The sequence below is a fragment of the Engraulis encrasicolus genome, chromosome 16 (genome assembly GCF_034702125.1).
Source record: "Engraulis encrasicolus isolate BLACKSEA-1 chromosome 16, IST_EnEncr_1.0, whole genome shotgun sequence".
Classification (NCBI taxonomy): Eukaryota; Metazoa; Chordata; class Actinopteri; order Clupeiformes; family Engraulidae; genus Engraulis; species Engraulis encrasicolus.
Window position 1 is genome coordinate 10848108 of NC_085872.1, and position 19279 is coordinate 10867386.

At 41.7% G+C, this 19279-nt stretch overlaps 2 protein-coding genes across 3 annotated transcripts; one reads left to right on the forward strand and one right to left on the reverse strand.

Moving 5' to 3' along the window:
- Window positions 1–7868: 7868 nt before the first annotated feature.
- LOC134465975 (uncharacterized) lies at window positions 7869–14302 on the forward strand. Its single transcript, XM_063219873.1, has 2 exons — window positions 7869–8013; window positions 11904–14302. Exons 1-2 carry the CDS (start codon window positions 7924–7926, stop codon window positions 13845–13847), a joined length of 2034 nt encoding a protein of 677 aa, XP_063075943.1. The 5' UTR covers window positions 7869–7923; the 3' UTR covers window positions 13848–14302.
- A 235-nt stretch (window positions 14303–14537) lies between these two features.
- Window positions 14538–16465, reverse strand: LOC134466278 (uncharacterized). Of its 2 annotated transcripts, none has more exons than XM_063220179.1 (2): window positions 15539–16465; window positions 14538–15184 (listed from the first exon to the last, which is right to left on the reverse strand). In XM_063220179.1, the coding sequence occupies exons 1-2, from the start codon at window positions 16265–16267 to the stop codon at window positions 14852–14854; spliced, it is 1062 nt and encodes a 353-aa protein (XP_063076249.1). In that variant the 5' UTR covers window positions 16268–16465; the 3' UTR covers window positions 14538–14851. The 2 variants fall into 2 exon arrangements, with proteins under 2 accessions (XP_063076249.1, XP_063076248.1); XM_063220178.1 differs by having other exon boundaries at window positions 14538–15187.
- Between the last annotated feature and the right edge of the window lie 2814 nt (window positions 16466–19279).

Consider the following 19279-nt stretch of genomic DNA (forward strand, 5'->3'; position numbering starts at 1 on the left):
TATTTGCAATGTAGTTTTTATTATATTTCATTGTATTCAATTATATTACTTTTTATTCCATTTCCTCTGAAAACAGCGAATCGCATCACACACATGCCACATACATACACAGACATTTAGCATACAGCCAAACACAGACAGACACCCAAACACTACAAAACCTCACACGCCATCACTCAAACCTCACATACAGTAGGGCCTATAGGCCTACACCTCACACAAACACAGCATGCCTTCAACACACGTCACACAAACTACACCTTTAACATAGGCTACACTAAAACACATAACCACACTACAAAACTTAACATCCTCCACACAGCATCATTCAAACTTCACACACAGCATAAGTCAAATACCATGGATAATGCACAGAAGAGAGGGAGGAGAGGAGAAGAGATGAAGGGAGAGGAGGACAGGAGAGAACACACTCAGACACAGACACACGTGTGCAATAACGTGTATGATGTCTTATCTTGTTATGCTGTTGCTTTAGTTTAGGACTTTAAACTCCTCCAGGATTATATACTAGGCCTACCATGCGCTAGGAATGACAAGTAGGCAACTAGCCTACACTATGTCGAAAATAAACAAGCAATAACATCACGGAGAACTTACTTTCATAACGTCGGTAGTTTTTTGTTTTGTTTGTTATTGTTTTTCACTTACTCGCACATCCATGTCAAATCCATGCAGGGTATTTGCGATCGCGTGGGCGTTATTAGGAAACGGCAACTCCATCGTAGGCTATGCATTTGCGAGGACTTGGCAAATGTCAGACGAGGAATCTGACAGCTACGCTGACATTATTCTCCCAACGCTGTCCTACTCTGTCCAGCCCAAGCCGTTTTCGCTCCACCACCACCACTTCATTCAGCGTCACTACAGTTATTACTTGCATTCACCGACACCTAGCCTTGCATTAACCACTGCCACATTCTTTATCACCCGTTGAAAACCTACAAAACCGAAGTAATCCGCGCTCCTCCTCTTATTGAGATTTTATTTATCAACACCGGTTCCGCGCGGGCTTCAAGCCTTCAAACATGCAGCCAGTGAGTAGGTGCATTCGATATGTGTCAACGCATATATGCGCATTTAGACAGCAATGCACCCTGGATGGAAAATGCTGCATGACGGTTAGATTTCCTGTCAAACTTCGAAATTTCGTTGACGTTGCGTTGACGAGGTGACATGTCACATGGTGTAAAATAGGGTTTAATCCCGGGACCCGGGATTCCCGGGAAATCTGATCAAAACAATTTCCCCATTTCCCCGGGAAAGCCATGACGGGAAACCGGGAAAAAAAATTAAGTGCGTGTCTATTTGTTGTCCCAGCAACATAAGCAACAGTGCCATCTAGCAGCGGTAACACTTCAGGCTCATTTAAGCAGCAGCAGTACAGGCCCATTTCAGCAATGTCTGAGGTGCGCGGTTGACGTATTATTTCATCCGCAACCGCTTCTCAGAATTTCTAATCCACCCGCCCTAATGTTTTTTCTCCAATTTCCAAAACCGAATCCGCCCGCCATCCGCCTATTAGTTTTTAGTATTTAAGATGCCTGAGGCACATAGTCGATCGTCTTTTTCAAGCAGTGCAGGTAATTTACATCTTGCCAGCCCATGTTTAAAAAAAATCTCTAACTTATAGCGATTCCCAACTTGTCTCCACCCATCGCACAACGTGAAAGTTGAAACGTGTTGATTAGGGTTTAATCCCGGGACCCGGGATTCCCGGGAAATCTGATCAAAACAATTTCCCGTTTCCCGGGAAAGCCATGACGGGAAACCGGGAAAAAAAATTAAGTGCGTGTCTATTTGTTGTCCCAGCAACATAAGCAACAGTGCCATCTAGCAGCGGTAACACTTCAGGCTCATTTAAGCAGCAGCAGTACAGGCCCATTTCAGCAATGTCTGAGGTGCGCGGTTGACGTATTATTTCATCCGCAACCGCTTCTCAGAATTTCTAATCCACGTTATTCTGAGATATGCAACTATCACGTTATTCTGAGATAAGAAATTATCACGTTATTTTGAGATATGCAACATTTGGCCATTCAGCACTTCAACACTTCCCGGTTCAGTCAAGGAACATGGCTCGTCTACAGGACTTAATTCAGTTCTATTTCAAGCTTGGTCTAAGGCATGGTGAAATTCTTCAGTTGTTGAGCACTGTGGATGGTATTGTTGTCAGTATGCGCACTCTCCGAAGGATTTTGAAAAGCATGGGGTTGTACCGAAGAAAGAATGAATCTGACCCACTTGACGTTGCATCACTTCTCATTGATCAACTGGGTAGACACGGGATGCTGCACGGATAAGTTCCACCATCTGAACTGCATCCAAGCTGGATATGTTGTCACCCAAAGTACGGTGAGACATTTGTTAAAGTTCCTCGACCCCAGTGGTGTTGAAAGAAGACGAAGAAATCGCTTGATGCGACGTGTGTACATGAACCCTGGCCCTAATTATCTATGGCACGTTGATTCTTATGATAAATTGAAGCCGTATGGTGTGTGCATAAATGGAGCTATTGATGGCTTTTCCAGACTCATTGTGTGGCTTCATGCCTATTCAACAAACAGCAATCCCAAAATCATTGCTGGTTATTTCATGAGGGAAGTTGAGAGGAGGATGGGGACGCCGTCCAGAATTCGCGCAGATCTGGGAACAGAAAATGTAACAATGGCCGAGATGCAGAGGTTCCTACGGTGGAGTACCAACCGCAGCATCGTCAGAAACTGCTATATCGCTGGGTCCAGTAATCACAATCAGCGTATTGAAAGCTGGTGGGCTTTTTTAAGAAGTCACCATGCCCAGTACTGGATGAATCGTTTTCAGGAACTTAAGGATAAAGACTGTTTCACTGGAGACTTCTTGGACAAGCAGCTTATCTTGTTTACTTGCCTATCCATCATCCAGGTGTGTTTGGCTTAGGCCTATTTTATGTTCAACTTCTCTTAAAGGCCTATAATAATAATAATACTAATAATACTAATACTACTACTAATAATAATAATAATAAAATGTGTCATATTGCTACCATTATTCCCTATTAGGCCTATGAATCAAGCCTATAACACAGGCCTATCAATTACAAGGCCTGCATGGGCTTTAGAAAGAGAAAAGATCAAATATATTTAAACTACACATTTATTTAACCAGTAATGATTTTGGGATTGTGCCGTGTTGAATAGAAAAGTCATGAGTTTTCAAAATGCTGTCAATATTACACTGCAAGTAACAATTTCCATATTGTTTTTCCAATAGGAGGAACTGCAGCAAGTTGCACAATTGTGGAATACCCATGTCGTCCGAAAGAGCAGGAATGCAGTAGCTCCAAGTGGACGTCCGATCCTCATGTACACCCTGCCTCATCTATTTGGAGGACAAGATTACTTGAAACAGGTCCCTCAGGAAGCAGTGGAGGCTTGCAAAGAGGAGTGCCAACAGAGAGGACCATGTCCTTGTGATGAAACAGTGTTTGACATATGTTGCCTTGTAATGGCAGAGAACTTCTTACACTCACCTACCACAGCTGATGAAGCTATAGAGCTGTATCTTTTCCTGAGAGCATGCATTCTTAAAGACTTGGGCATACAGTAATCCCATGATAGCTGTATCTTAAGTGCTAAGGATAATGAATGGTGGACATCTAAAGCACAATGACCATGTTTTTGTTTTGCTCTAATTGATCATTTTTTCATGAATTCCTGCCCTAAATCCACAGTTAAAATACCCGACATGTCTCGTAATATTCTGGTGCATACAATGTAGTGGGCATGCAGTGCTGTCACCTGAATACCTTAATAAATAAGTGTTGTTAAGACAGATAAATACTGTACAGTAAAATGTAATAGGGTGTTGTTTAACATGGTGGTGTTAGAATCAAGGAGTGGTTATGTTTCTCAACACAAGGGGGCACACAACAACCTTAGGTTTATTATTGTGCTTGTTTCCTTCAACCTCTTCGCTTCTGTTTTCATAAAAGTTAAATAGACAAATAGGTGTTGTGTTTCTCAGCACAATATTAGGGTATATCTGCAATCAATTAAAAATTGGGAAATACAAGTGTGTACAAGTCAGTTAAATTTCATTTTGTAGTAACATAACAGTACCATGAGAACCTAGTTCTCAAACCATATAATGCCACAATGCTCTCCATCTGAGCTCAGAATGCATACACATTACATACAAGTTGTCACGATAGGACTAAAGCACTTTATTATTGACACAACAGGACTAAAGCACATTGTGCTCTCTGGGAATCTATCAACTGCTAAGAATTCAATTTATCTCTTGAGCTGACTGGACTTCAAAACTCATGAACACATGAAAAAAGGCCTGATTTGTTTTAATTTGACAGATCATAAAATGCTGTGGTTTTTTCCATTTGGGAAGAACATGTCTTTGGCATCCTGCAGTATGTCCGCCTTCTTTGATTCTTTGGGTACATCAAGGGTCCCTTTCCCCCCTCCTTTGCTTTTTCTGACTTATTTGCCGTCGGGAATCCATCCTAACTCCACTTTTCTTGTCTTCTTTTCTGCAGATTTGTTATGCGGTGCATTATGTATTTTCTGTCTTCCGGTGGACATCTCCTGGTTGTTGTTCTCATCATCACTCACAGCAATGCCCATTTTTTCTTCAGTTTTTCCAGCATTGAATGTTTTGCAGATTCCTTTGTTTTGGCAGTGGCACTGTGTTGCAAACAGATCCTGTCTCCATAAGTTGGGATGTAGTCAGCCAGAGTGTTGTCATCCATATAACCAAGGGCGTAGTATGATACCATTATTTTTATGAACTGAGACTAAGTGCTTATAAGTACACAATGCATACAGTAATGAAATTAACTATAATTCTTTGGGAAATTAAATACATTCTAATTCAATAATTTTATCTGAAATGATGACTGCACACTTCAATTGTTGCTCAGTGTGTTTTAAAATACACCTTTTGCAAGAATTAATAGGATTAATGCAACTGAAGACTTGATTTCTTCTGTGTGGGTAGCCTACTTTTTTCGTTTGGTATAATTACAGACAATGCAAATAACTGATTTTTATGACATTCAGACATTTTTGGAAGGAATATAATCGAAATAGTCCCACCGCCTGGGTTATTGTTTTGTGTCGTGCATGTGAATGAGCTTTATTGAAGTTGCATGAGTGTGAAGACTCTGAAGAAGACGCAGGTGCGTCGAAACTTCAGTCACTTTGTGCACCAAAAAATTAAAAACCTCTGAAAGTATGCTGTGTGCTCTGGCCATCCCTGAGTCTAGTCAATGAGAAGTAGCCCCGTCTGTCTTCATTATAGCCTATTGTAGTTTGGTCTTTTTGTAGCCTGTATCCCTTCATGAAACTGTAACGTGCTTCACATAGAGTAGTGCAGCGATTTCAGCACCATGGACAGAGGGCGTCAGTCCATGTAGGTGGCGGACATGAAGGTCTCTCCACGGGCATGTCGTTTTCAGGAAAAATATTTAAATAGCCGCCATTTCTAAGTAGCCTTAATGGTCTAATATGAGACTGATTTAGACTGATATATTTTTCATTTTGTTCTAATCTTGTGGAGGGCAAGAGTCACGAATATGCATTTTTTTCAAAGAGCCAACTTCCGAAGTCCACTTAGCAAGAAGGGGGGTTAACATTGCCCTCATCACCTAGACAAACTGCACCCAGAACAGTTTGATATTCTAGATAGGCTAAACGACCTGCTGATCCATCTTTTTTCATACGCCATGCACAAACACAGTAATAGACCATTTTCAATAGCCCAAATACAATATAACTTTCCACTTTTCCAGCCTCTCTAGCCTACTACAACCAAAACTGGTTGGACTCTGCCAGCAAGAAGCCCAATATTTCAGAAGTAGCTTTCAACTGATACATTTTCATAAAAATATTGCAGTTTGGCTTTGTTATTGACTGTGAATTTCACATAGCCTACGTATGCTTCAAAATACCTCTTCTGACAACATCCAGCAGGCCTATAAATTTAGTTATACATTTAACCTAAACGTTATCCTTTAAGTTTTGCCTGTTGTCTTGTTGCAAGGCCTAGGTCTTTTTAAACGACATACTATTTAAGATGATAACTCATTTGGTAATCCTCATATTTCAGACTTTAGGCCTACTAGGCCTACAAAATAGAGTTGCCTAATGTGAATTAAACACCTGTGGACGTTCCAAATATCTCTTTGGTCAAAGATTTTGGTCAGAGATTCAGAATCAGAGTTTACAAGCATGATACAGCCCGAGATAGCACTATCAGAGCTCTGAGCACTATGAACCTAGCGTCATCTGGTGGTCGATTGATGGCGTGGCAGACACAAGCTATTATCAGAGATTCGATAGGAGTATCTTATCCAGTCTCTCTATTCTTTTACCCTGCCAGTTAGGATTACCAAGACGTTTCATGTTCCATATTGCATTCTGCATTGAAGAACAGATGGTTAGCCTATTCGTGTAGCAGTTTTAGTGACCAAAACACTATATTTAAAGGCACTAGTAAATACTGCAGAATTAGCCTACAGTGATGCCAAAACATTGCTGAAACAACGTAGGGTCCCCCAATCCATGTTTACGCTTGCAATAGGCTATCGGTACTGAAGTTCATGTGTAGGGGCTCTGATGACTATGTGTCCGAGGTGTTGGCCCATTTTGGGGCTCATAAGAGAGCGTTTACCGGAGCGATGTTACCGGGGAAAGTGCCAAGTCTTCGAACTTGGAAGCATGCGCTCCCCTTTACTGGAGGAGCTAGCTAGCACCCATTTCAGATGAGCTTACCCTTGCGGTAGTGCATGCCTCTATTGTATTTTAACCGCGATCAAACTCGAAAAACACATCGTCAAATATATGATATAAGGTCACATATTTGCGTATTTTTGGCAGGGCTGCGCATTGCCAGCAATGTCCAATTGCTCGCTGTACACTAGATGTCCTGCCATAGCCCTACTGAGGGAAGCTACAATTTGAGGACGTTTCTAAACACAGTAAAATACACTTACATGATCTTGATCCATTCGAAGCAGACAGTCCTCTGGAACACGCCGACCTCGAAGAAATCCCCAGAGAGGAGAATCCATGTTTTCAGCCATTCTCAAGTAAAGGCTGGATTGAAGATGACATGAAGTGAAAGGGAAGCGCGCCGGCTGGCTTGGCTGTGTGTCAAAGCACAGCCATATTTGATGTTTTCACGTTATAACGTGGTAAATGCTCATCACAAAATAACGTAATAATTTCATAATACGAAATAACGTGATAATGTTTTATTATGAAATAACGTGATAGATCAATATCTCAGAATAACGTGATAATGTCGTATAACGAAATAACATGATAATTTCACATTATAACGTGTAAATACCATATCATGAAATAACATGATCATTTCCTATCACAAAATAACGTGATAAATACCACGTTATAACGTAATAGATACCACGTTATAACGTAAAACATTTCACGTTATTACATGTTACTGCGTCAAACTATATTTACATGCTTGGCAGCAATACGTCGCCGTACGAATCTACGGCGACGTATTGCTGCCAGTCACGTAAAAAAAAGTTTGACGCAGTAACATGTAATAACGTGAAATGTTTTACGTTATAACGTGGTATGTTTTACGTTATAACGTGTTATTTACCACGTTATTTTGTGATCATGAACTATCATGTTATTTCATGATATAATATTTTCACGTTATAATGTGAAAATATCACGTTATTTCGTTGTATGAAATTATCACGTTATTCTGAGAAATTAATCTATCACGTTATTTCATAATACAACATTATCACGTTATTTCATAATATTTAACGTTATAACGTGAAAACATCACTTTGAGCAGGCGGCCAAGCCAGTCTACCAACGCGCTTCCCTTTTCACTGCACGCCATGTTCCATCTCTAGCCGTTTTGAGAATGGCTGAAAACATGGATTCTCCTCTCTGGAGGTTTCTTCGGAGTCGGGGTGTTCCAGAGGACTGTCTCAGTCGAATGGAGAAAGACCATGTAAGTGTATTTTACTGTTTAGAAACGTCCTGAAATTATAGTTTTTGCCAAAGGACTACTGGCCATTCGCTAGGTGTGTGTAGCGAGCAATAGGCAGTGGAAATGCGCATCCCTGCTAAAATTGGACAAATATAGTTCACCTTTACATCAGCGCTTTGACACGTGAAGTACATGCACTAAACCCATAGATTATTAGTAATATAGCCTACAATCCATGACTAAACCGCAAGGACCGGCTAATAAAAAAAACGGGGGTAGTTGCTAGCTATTTGACTGGCCCCTCCAGAGCCTGATCTGCTTCCAGCGCTGTCCTTTTTGGACTGTGGGCACTCTCCCCGGTAAATTCGGTAAACGCTCTCTACAAGCCCCAAAATGACCCAACACTTCGGACACATCATGAGGCTGCACACTACTGAACTTCAGTAGCCCACCGATCGCTACAAAGTAGGCCTACTAGGCTGTTAGCACACGGTTTGGGGGGATCCTGCGTTGTTTCAGAGCTAGTTTTTGGCATCACTGCGACACTAATGTATTTACTAGAGGAGGCTGTAAAAGCAATATTTTGGACACTAACTGCTACACATGATAACCCCGTGTGTACTTTAATGCAGAATGCAATACATTGAACATGAAACGTCTCGGTAATACTGTAGGGTAAAAAGAATAGCCAATGCCTGCTACGCCGTTAATCGCCCACTAGATGACGCTAGTATGAAATGAATGATAGAGCCGTATCGATAAATGAACTGACACTGGCCCGGAGCAGGTCAGTGGTGACGTCACCAGTGGACCGGCTGCAAGCCTACAGCCAGACCCCTCTCAAATGAATGACAGATTCTTTATATACGGCTCTGATGAATGATATGAACCAGTGCATGACGTCACTGTTTACATTTCTCATCTTCCGTGTGGCAAGACAGAGCTTGGTCACTTCGCCTTGTTTTTGTGAACACTACAAACACACTCAGAAGTTAAGCCTTATGGCTGATTAAAGAACTGTGCAATGAAATCTAGTTCCACATCACACCCGGTATAATTATTATCTCCATCCTATTTTTAAAACTTGGGGAAAGACTCGTAGCCATCAGAAACCTAGCTGGTTCCGAGTTGCACACACTCAAGGTACATCACGTCAACACAAAGTAAAGACCGTTATTCACAATGTTTAGGCAACCTAGAGTAGTATAAACTGTTCATCTGTTTGGTGTAACAGCTCGCTTTTATGACAAGTGGAATACACTGGAATGTTGGGTGTTGTGAGGAACTATTGCACAGTTCTTTAACCTTTAAAGAGTGTGGGTTTTTCAGCATTCTATATATATAAAAAATGTGTTCTATAGCAATGCAAGATTCTACAATTCCATATTGTATTGAATGACACCCAGAATTCTATAGAACTTTCACTGCCCAAACATTCCCGTCATGAGGCTTATCTGGGTGCTTTTGTGACATGAAACACTATTATACTGTGTATTTGTATGACCAACTACACACTAATGTTTTTGTTTCAGTTGATAAAATGTCTCGTCTGAACATGGGATAAAGACATTCAGTGTTTTTAAGCACATTTAATATCTGGCCAAATTCTCAATTAGCTAAATAAATTGAGACCATAACCAACCTGACCTAACCAATAGCCTATGTTGTAACACGTCATGTGGTATTTCTGGTTAAGTTTCTGCGAAGATGTGTGGTTTCATGCCAGGTACCCAAAAAGAGAATGCCGTCAGCTCTTTTTGCCACACAACTTTTTGGCGCATCATGCACAGCATTGCTCAAAAACGTGTAAATTAAACTGATTCAGCTGACGGCACAGACTGGTGGTGACGGTTCCAGTCTAGCGTCTGACACGGTACAAATAGCAATGGTAATCATTCCCAGTTTTGTGTTTTCCTAGGTATATCCAAATAACATTAGAAAAACCTACATATTTATATTTATTAAAAACGTCTCTTTTGAACCGTCAAAGTTGGAGATGTTGGAGAATTAATTTCTCCAGGGAGGCCAAAGGCTTGGATACTACAGTAGATGAATAGAGATATTTGAAACACGTGTGCTGCAATATTTTGTAGGCCTATTAATTTTTTTCTGAAATTTGAGGATTGAATATCCAAATCCATATCCAAATCATCTTAAATAGGCTATGTGGTTAAAAAAAGACCTTGGCTCGCCTCTGCAAAGACAGGCTAAACGTAAAGCAATGCAATATCCCACCTACATAACATATTCATATTCAAAATGTAGGCCTTCATCAAAGTAGAACAGACTTTGTTCAATTACTTTTAAAACACACTGAGCAAAAATAGAAGAGTTCAGCCATCATTTCAGATAAAATGATTGAATTAGACTGTATTTAATTACCAAAAAGTAGTTCATGTAATTACTGTAATTGTTTACTTGTTATAAGCACTTTGTCTCAGTTCATAAAGATAATGGTATCATACTACGCCCCCTCTTTGATTTCTCTGTGTGTACATACTAAGGCTGTAACGATACACCCAACCCACGATTCGGTTTGTATCTCGATATTTGACCCACGGTTCGATACGCCCCACGATTTTATTATTTTTAAAGGGAAAAAATAAGAAGAAAATAAATTATAGGCTATATTTATATATAGGCCTATGCTTTCTTTTTGCATTTACCTGCCTACATTAATTTTGTAGGTCTACTAAATGATGTTGCAGATATTAGGCCTACCACTCCAACCTGTTCCCCAGGTGTTCACATCAAAGCACAGCACAGAGAAATAAGGGATATTAATTCAACAAGGAAAAATAGGCTTAGGCTATTACTAATAGGCTTAGATCATAATCATGCTGAGATGCTGACCATGTGTGAGAGACAGAGATGGAGAGAGAAGGGTCAGGGTTCCAGTATAGGTAGCCTATAACAACTGTCTCACATTATCAAACATTATCCAAGTAATAGGCCTATCCAAACATTAGGCCAACTGAAAACAACACTGGTCATATTTCGTCAGGAAACATGTTGTATGAAGTTACTTACAGAAATGCAACACTTAATTTTGATGTTTAATATTTTTGTAACTGTTTTGATCGTGCAGCATCGCGCACACGTTTATACAAACAAAACTCGAAATGAACCTCAGTTATGTTCTCAGTATGCAACACGCACGTTGTCCATTGTTTGGTTTTGTGATTTGACATTTTGTCAAGAGCGGGAATAGATGCAGTGGCTGAAATGGAGCATGCTTTCGCTAGGCAGGCGGTCAATGTGGGGAGGAAATAATGCTGCCTAATATCCACATGACATCGACCTAAACGTTCGCCCGACTTCAGACACTCCCTTATGAGCGTAGCGATTTAAAATTTGGTCAGGCGGAGCATCTCGCTCTCTCGCTCTCCTTCTCTCCCTCTCCGCTCACCGTCCATCTCCACTCAACATATATCGGCGCATGCATGAATCAAAAAACATCTTCACACGTTTGATAAAGCCTTCTTGGTCTGTTGTTCATTTCTGTGCTTTACCTTCCGACGTTTGCCGAAGTTTTTTGCCTCGCGGAGGTTGCTGTGGGCGGCAATGAATATAACCAATGCACGTGCTGGTTGGACGGAACATTTTACAGGAGAGAGGGGAGAAGGGAAGTGTTACTCGCTCATGTGCGCCCCATTTCTAATTGTCTTTGAGTGCATATGCAAGCATTAAGCGCATATGCAAGCATTTGCCTGTATCCTGCTGTTTTCTAGACTGAGGGGTAAGAACTTTAAAAGGGCGCATCGCGATTCTGCGAGGAAGGTTCGCGATAGGGGTTCGTGGGTCTGCGTACCGCGATCCCTCGGTTCGATGCAATATCGTTACAGCCTTAGTACATACAGTAAGTTATGTGGTCTTGTATATGAGTTGTAATTATTATTATGTCTTCACAGATTGATGCCACAGTCCTTGATTATCTGGATGACAACACTCTGGCTGACTACATCCCGACGTATGGAGACAGGATTGCGGCAAGACGCTTCTGTTTGCAACACAGTGCCACTGCCAAAACCAAGGAATCGGCAAAACATTCAATGTTGGAAAAACTGAAGAAAAAAATGGGCATTGCTGTGAGTGATGATGAAAACAACAACCAGGAGACGTCCACCGGAAGACAGAAAAGACATTATGCACCGCATAACAAATCTGCAGAAAAGAAGACAAGAAAAGTGGAGTTGGGATGGATTCACGAAGGCAAACAAGTCAGAAAACGCAAAGGTGGAGGGACAAGGACCCTTGATGTACCCAAAGAATCAAAGAAGGCGGACATACTGCAGTATGCCAAAGACATTTTCTTCCCAGATGGAAAAAACAAGCTTGGAAAGTTTGAAACATTTAGCCATGACATAGTAGATTATCAGGAAGAAGCTATTTTTGATGATGCTATTACAGTTGGGGAACTCTACAGCGTACTAAGAATGGGAGTTTTGAGATTCTACCTGTGCACAAAGATTCCAAAAGATCAGGATGCTGAAGAATGTGTCGGGGAAGAATCAAAGATGAACGAAGACATACAGAATAGCATGCATGAAGAGGATGAGCTGCTTCTTCATCCTGTCGATACAGAAGCATTTCTAAACACATCTGAGGTGATGATTGGCCCTTTTTTCGGGGAAGCCATGGCTGGCCAACTAGATGACACTTTGTTGTATCAACCTGACCTGCAAGTCAATGAGGACACTGCAGTCATATCAGTCCTACTTCCCAGTGCAAGCTCAGCACTCACCATTCCAGACACTGCAAGTCACAACTCACCCAGCATGTCTAGCTCCACAAGTGCAGCAAACATTGCTCCCGAGTCAACAGCTATAGATGATGTAGCAGGCACCTCTACAGATTCATGTGTTATAACAATTAAACTACACAGGGTCAATCTTCTGGAAGAGATGATAGCCCAATTCAAGGATTCAGTTCTTCTCAAGCACTCCCTTCGATACACGTACATTGATGAGAGAGGAGCCGACCACAATGGTGTCTCAAGAGACGTGTATGCTGCATTTTGGACCCAACTTCTGGACCACACAGCTGAAGGGGAGGACCTGAGGGTTCCATCTCTGTGTCCTAAATGGCAAGAGGAGGAATGGAAATCCATTGGCAGAATCCTACTCAAAGGATTTCAAGACCATAGCTATTTTCCCTGTCGCTTATCCCCTGCTTTCGCAGTTTCACTCATTTTTGGTGAGAATGAGGTCTCAGATGATGTGCTTTTTGAAAGTCTTCTTCTGTTTGTTAATCAGTCAGATAGGAAGTTAATCACTACTGCCTTAAAAGAAGATCTTTCAGAGGACGACAGGGATGAGCTGATTGACCTGCTGGACCGTTTGGATGTGACAGCCCTTCCAACCCGAGACAATTTGAAAGGCCTCCTTCTAAAGGTGGCACACAAACAGCTGATCCAAAAGCCAAGATATGCATGCGAGAAGATGTCCTTAATTGCTGGTGCCTCAATGAAAGAAGCATTCGGGAACACACAACAAGTTCTGCTTATGTACGAAGACAAAAAGCCAACAACCAAAAAGCTTTTGAAATTACTAGAAGCTTCCCCTTCCACTCAAGCAGAAAACCAGAGTTTTCGTTTCCTGAAACAGTACATCAGGGCATTGGATGATGTTGGTCTGAGAAGGATGCTAAGGTTCTTGACAGGGTCGGATGTTGTCTGCGTTGACAATATTGACATCATGTTTACACCTTCAGATGGAGTTGCACGGCGGCCTGTAGCACACACCTGCGGCCCAGTTCTGGAACTGCCGTGGACATATGCCTCCTATCCTGAGCTACGCACCGAATTTGACAACATACTGACCAACAATGCTTCGTATGAATTTGGCTTTGCGTAAGTTTACCATGATATAGTTTATCTCATCTGATAGTGGAGGATTATGGGTATGTATATTTGAACATCTGAAAGGAATGGTTTGAAAGTTAACAGTTCTATCAGCATTTACTGTATGTTTTAACTTTTTTTTTTAAAAGCTTGTTTTACCTGTAACTCGTTTTACCTGTTATAGTGACGCCAGTCATAGTATCTTGTTGGCTTGAGAGCTGTTGCCGAATATATTTTAGACAATCGGAGCGCAGCATTTTATGATCTGTCAAATTAAAACAAAGCAAGCCTGTTTTCATGTGTTCATGAGTTTTGAAGTCCAGTCAGCTCAAGAGATAAATTGAATTCTTAACTGTTGATATGTTCCCAGAAAGCACAATGTGCTTTAGTCCTGTTGTGTCAACAACCATGGGCTTTAGTCCTGTTGTGACAACTTCTATGTAATATGTATGCATTTTGAGCTCAGAGGAAGAGCATTGTGGTTCTGAGAACCAGGTTCTCTACTCTTATGTTACTACATAATTAAATTTAACTGACTTGTACACACTTGTACGTCCCATTCTTTCATTGATTTCAGATAGACCATAATATTATGCTGAGAAACACAACAGCTTTTTGTGTCTAGGTTTATTTCACTTTTACGAAAACAGAAGCAAAGAGGTTGAAGGAAACCAGCACAATAATAAACTTAAGGTTGTTGTGTGCCCCCTTGTGTTGAGTAACATAACCACTCCTTGATTTGAACACTACCTTGTTAAACAATACCCTATACATTTTACTGTATTTACCTGTCTTAATAACACTTATTTATTGAGGGTATTCAGGTGACAGCACTGCATGCCCACTACATTGTATGCTCCGGAATATTACGAGAGACATGTCGGGTATTTTAACTGTGGATTTAGGACAGGAATTCATGAAAAAATGATCAAGTAGAACAAAACAAAAACATGGTCATTGTGCTTTAGATGTCCACCATTCATTATCCTGAGTACTTAAGATACAGCTATCATGGGATTACTGTATGCCCAAGTCTTTAAGAATGCATGCTCTCAGGAAAAGATACAGCTCTATAGCTTCATCTGCTGTGGTAGGTGAGTGTAAGAAGTTCTCTGCCATTATAAGGCAACACATGTCAAACACTGTTTCATCACAAGGACATGGTCCTCTCTGTTGGCACTCTTCTTTGCAAGCCTCCACTGCTTCCTGAGGGACCTGTTTCAAGTAATCTTGTCCTCCAAATAGATGAGGCAGGGTGTACATGAGGATCGGACGTCCACTTGGAGCTACTGCATTCCTGCTCTTTCGGACGACATGGGTATTCCACAATTGTGCAACTTGCTGCAGTTCCTCCTATTGGAAAAACAATATGGAAATTGTTACTTGCAGTGTAATATTGACAGCATTTTGAAAACCCATGACTTTTCTATTCAACACAGCACAATCCCAAAATCATTACTGGTTAAATAAATGTGTAGTTTAAATATATTTGATCTTTTCTCTTTCTAAAGCCCATGCAGGCCTTGTAATTGATAGGCCTGTGTTATAGGCTTGATTCATAGGCCTAATAGGGAATAATGGTAGCAATATGACACATTTTATTATTATTATTATTATTATTATTATTATTATTATTATTATTATTATTATTATTATAGGCCTTTAAGAGAAGTTGAACATAAAATAGGCCTAAGCCAAACACACCTGGATGATGGATAGGCAAGTAAACAAGATAAGCTGCTTGTCCAAGAAGTCTCCAGTGAAACAGTCTTTATCCTTAAGTTCCTGAAAACGATTCATCCAGTACTGGGCATGGTGACTTCTTAAAAAAGCCCACCAGCTTTCAATCCGCTGATTGTGATTACTGGACCCAGCGATATAGCAGTTTCTGACGATGCTGCGATTGGTACTCCACCGTAGGAACCTCTGCATCTCGGCCATTGTTACATTTTCTGTTCCCAGATCTGCGCGAATTCTGGACGGCGTCCCCATCCTCCTCTCAACTTCCCTCATGAAATAACCAGCAATGATTTTGGGATTGCTGTTTGTTGAATAGGCATGAAGCCACACAATGAGTCTGGAAAAGCCATCAATAGCTCCATTTATGCACACACCATACGGCTTCAATTTATCATAAGAATCAACGTGCCATAGATAATTAGGGCCAGGGTTCATGTACACACGTCGCATCAAGCGATTTCTTCGTCTTCTTTCAACACCACTGGGGTCGAGGAACTTTAACAAATGTCTCACCGTACTTTGGGTGACAACATATCCAGCTTGGATGCAGTTGAGATGGTGGAACTTGTATCCATGTAGCCTCCCGTGTCCACGCAGTTGATCAATGAGAAATGATGCAACGTCAAGTGGGTCAGATTCATTCTTTCTTCGGTACAACCCCATGCTTTTCAAAATCCTTCGGAGAGTGCGCATACTGACAACAATACCATCCACAGTGCTCAACAACTGAAGAATTTCACCATGCCTTAGACCAAGCTTGAAATAGAACTGAATTAAGTCCTGTAGACGAGCAATGTTCCTTGACTGAACCGGGAAGTGTTGAAGTGCTCAATGGCCAAATGTTGCATATCTCAAAATAACGTGATAATTTCTTATCTCAGAATAACGTGATAGTTGCATATCTCAGAATAACGTGATAATTTCTTATCTCAGAATAACGTGATAGTTCCTTATCTCAGAATAACGTGATAACTTCATATCACGAAATAACGTGATAATTTCACATTATAATGTGAAATTATCACGTTATAACATGATAAATATCACGTTATAACGTGAAACTTTTCACGTTATTACATGATACTGAGCAAAATATATATTCAACCGTGGCAGCTCAGAGCTTCCGTACGAATCCGCCCGCCATCCGCCTATTAGTTTTTAGTATTTAAGATGCCTGAGGCACATAGTCGATCGTCTTTTTCAAGCAGTGCAGGTAATTTACATCTTGCCAGCCCATGTTTAAAAAAAATCTCTAACTTATAGCGATTCCCAACTTGTCTCCACCCATCGCACAACGTGAAAGTTGAAACGTGTGGATGCTTTAATGCAGCCTAAATTTTAACAGTTTAAATACATCCAGTCCAAGCAGCACAATCGAAACTATTGGCTATCTAGCTTACAAGTTTGGATGGTATCCAATAAGACGAGTCAAGTGTCTTGCGAAGAGTGCAGAGAATTACGTCGCGCGTGTGTGTGTGAGCGAGAGAGGGTGAGAGAGGGAGCGATTCCAAACTTGTCTCCATCCATCGCACAACGTGAAAGTTAACGTGTATGCTGCAGCCTAAATTGTACCGATTTTGCCTCCTCCCCAAGCAGCACAATCGAAACTATTGGCTATCTAGCTTGCAAGTTTGGCTGATCTATCCAACAAGATGAGTCAAGTGACATGTCTTGCGAAGAGTGCAAGCGTCGCTTTGTGTGTGAGCGAGAGAACTAGAGAGAGAACGAGAGAGAGGCGCTTCCCAAAATCGCTCTGCAGAAAGGGCAAGGCGATGTCTCCAAATATTAGACAAAATGCAGCTTATTTTAGTTAAGTAGACATCAGGAAAGTATTTTGTTTAGTTGCAAAGCCGAGCTGATTGGTTCATATTGCTCTGAAAGACACTGAAGTCTATGCCTATATTTTAATGGGTTTATTATGCGCGCGAGGTCACCTAACTGTAGTGACGCCCGGTGCTATTACCAGAGGAAAACGATAGCACTTGGGCAAACGGTAAAGTCAGTTTAGCCATGCATACCTGCCTATGATGAACCAGTTTTCTTGTTTGAAAAAACACTCTTCCTGGCGCTAAAGCAAACTGCCATTTCTGACTGACCCAGATGAAATCCCATGCACGGAACTCCACTATTGAGATGACATCGTATAGGCTATATTTCCCACCGCTTATCACAGTAGCCGACAGTGAAACATTGTTCTCATGAAGCTGGTGGTAGACGTGTAGGCTATATTATCCACAGGTGAAGGACAATGTGCCATGATTTGCGCACAACCTCAAACACAATTCCTTAATGGAAAATAGCCAAACCACTGTTGCATCAAACTTGTGAAAGTCGTGAGCTCCACCAACAATCCACCGTCATTGATAAGCGCTGCATGCTGCGCACAGGCTATCATCTCACACTTCATTATTATTGTGTTGGTGGATAGGAGAGCTTCATCTTAATTCCTTTCTCCCAATAATGATACAAACAGTAACAACTTGATACAAAATGCCAGTTTGGGAGGAACAGTTGAATTATAGCCTCTACATGACTAGATCAAAAAATTTGAAAAAACAAAAAAAAAACAAAACGGGATTTCCCGGGAAATGGGCCGTCAGATCCCGGGATTTGATTCATGCCATTTTCGGGAAAAATATTAAACCCTAGTGTAAAACTATCGCGGGATGAATGCGGCTGCAGTCAGATCTTGCAACCTCTGCAGTTGCTTATCCCCTTCAACGCTCGTCGGCGGACTGCCTCCGAGGTCACGCGCCCATGAACTGGTTGGTCAACAACTCACTCACGTGTGTATATGGGTCTTGTCTCACACCTCTACACAAGTTTGCGCAGGTCCCCACTTCAGCTCCTCCTCACTGCCTGTCCCCCCACTCCCCACACGTGGTGTGTTAGTAGAGCAAACTGGTGCGAGCTCATCGTCTCGTTCATATTTGTGGCCGACTGCAAATGCGCTGTATTTAATAACACCCACATCGTGACAACAAGTTCTCGCTGACGTGCCTTGCGCAACGTTGACGCTCGCAACAAAGTCGTATGCGCTTAATTGAAGCTGCGTCGGTGCGTCCTTGTGATTAAAACGGCAGCCAATGGGTGTGGGTTACATCATGACTAGTGTTTATGGGTAATGTAGGAAATCTCGCCGTCTTTACGTATATCAGACAGGCAGCTGTTTACCCTTCAGAACTTCAGTCGGGCGCTACTGGCTACCCCCTCGCCCCCCCCCCCCCCCCCCCCCCCCCCCAAAAAAAAAAAAAACTCTTCGGATCTACACGATTCACATAAGCAGAGGCGCATCTTGTCACCAGGCTAGGCAAGCAGCTGCTTAGGGCCCCTGAGCCCCAAGATAGTGAATAACAGCCCACACTTTACCACAGCAGTGGCGATTTTGGTTCATATGTTCATTCTTTTGCATTTTTGCTTGGGGCCCCACCTGACCCTAGAATCGCCTCTGCACATAAGTCACCTATTTTGAAATCAAAACGGCGAATTTCGCCGAAAGGTGACAAGTTTGCAGGTATGAACTCTGGTGGGAGGCTTAGGTCAGCTGCGGATCATCAATGATCCAGTTTCCCCTCCCCTTAAGGGCCGTACACACACGTCGCTGCTAGTTACTCGCTCAGCGAATGAACTCAATAGAATGTCAATGTGTCCCAGCGAGACTCGCAGGAGAGTAGGCGAGTACTGTACAAGCGATGCGATGTGGGC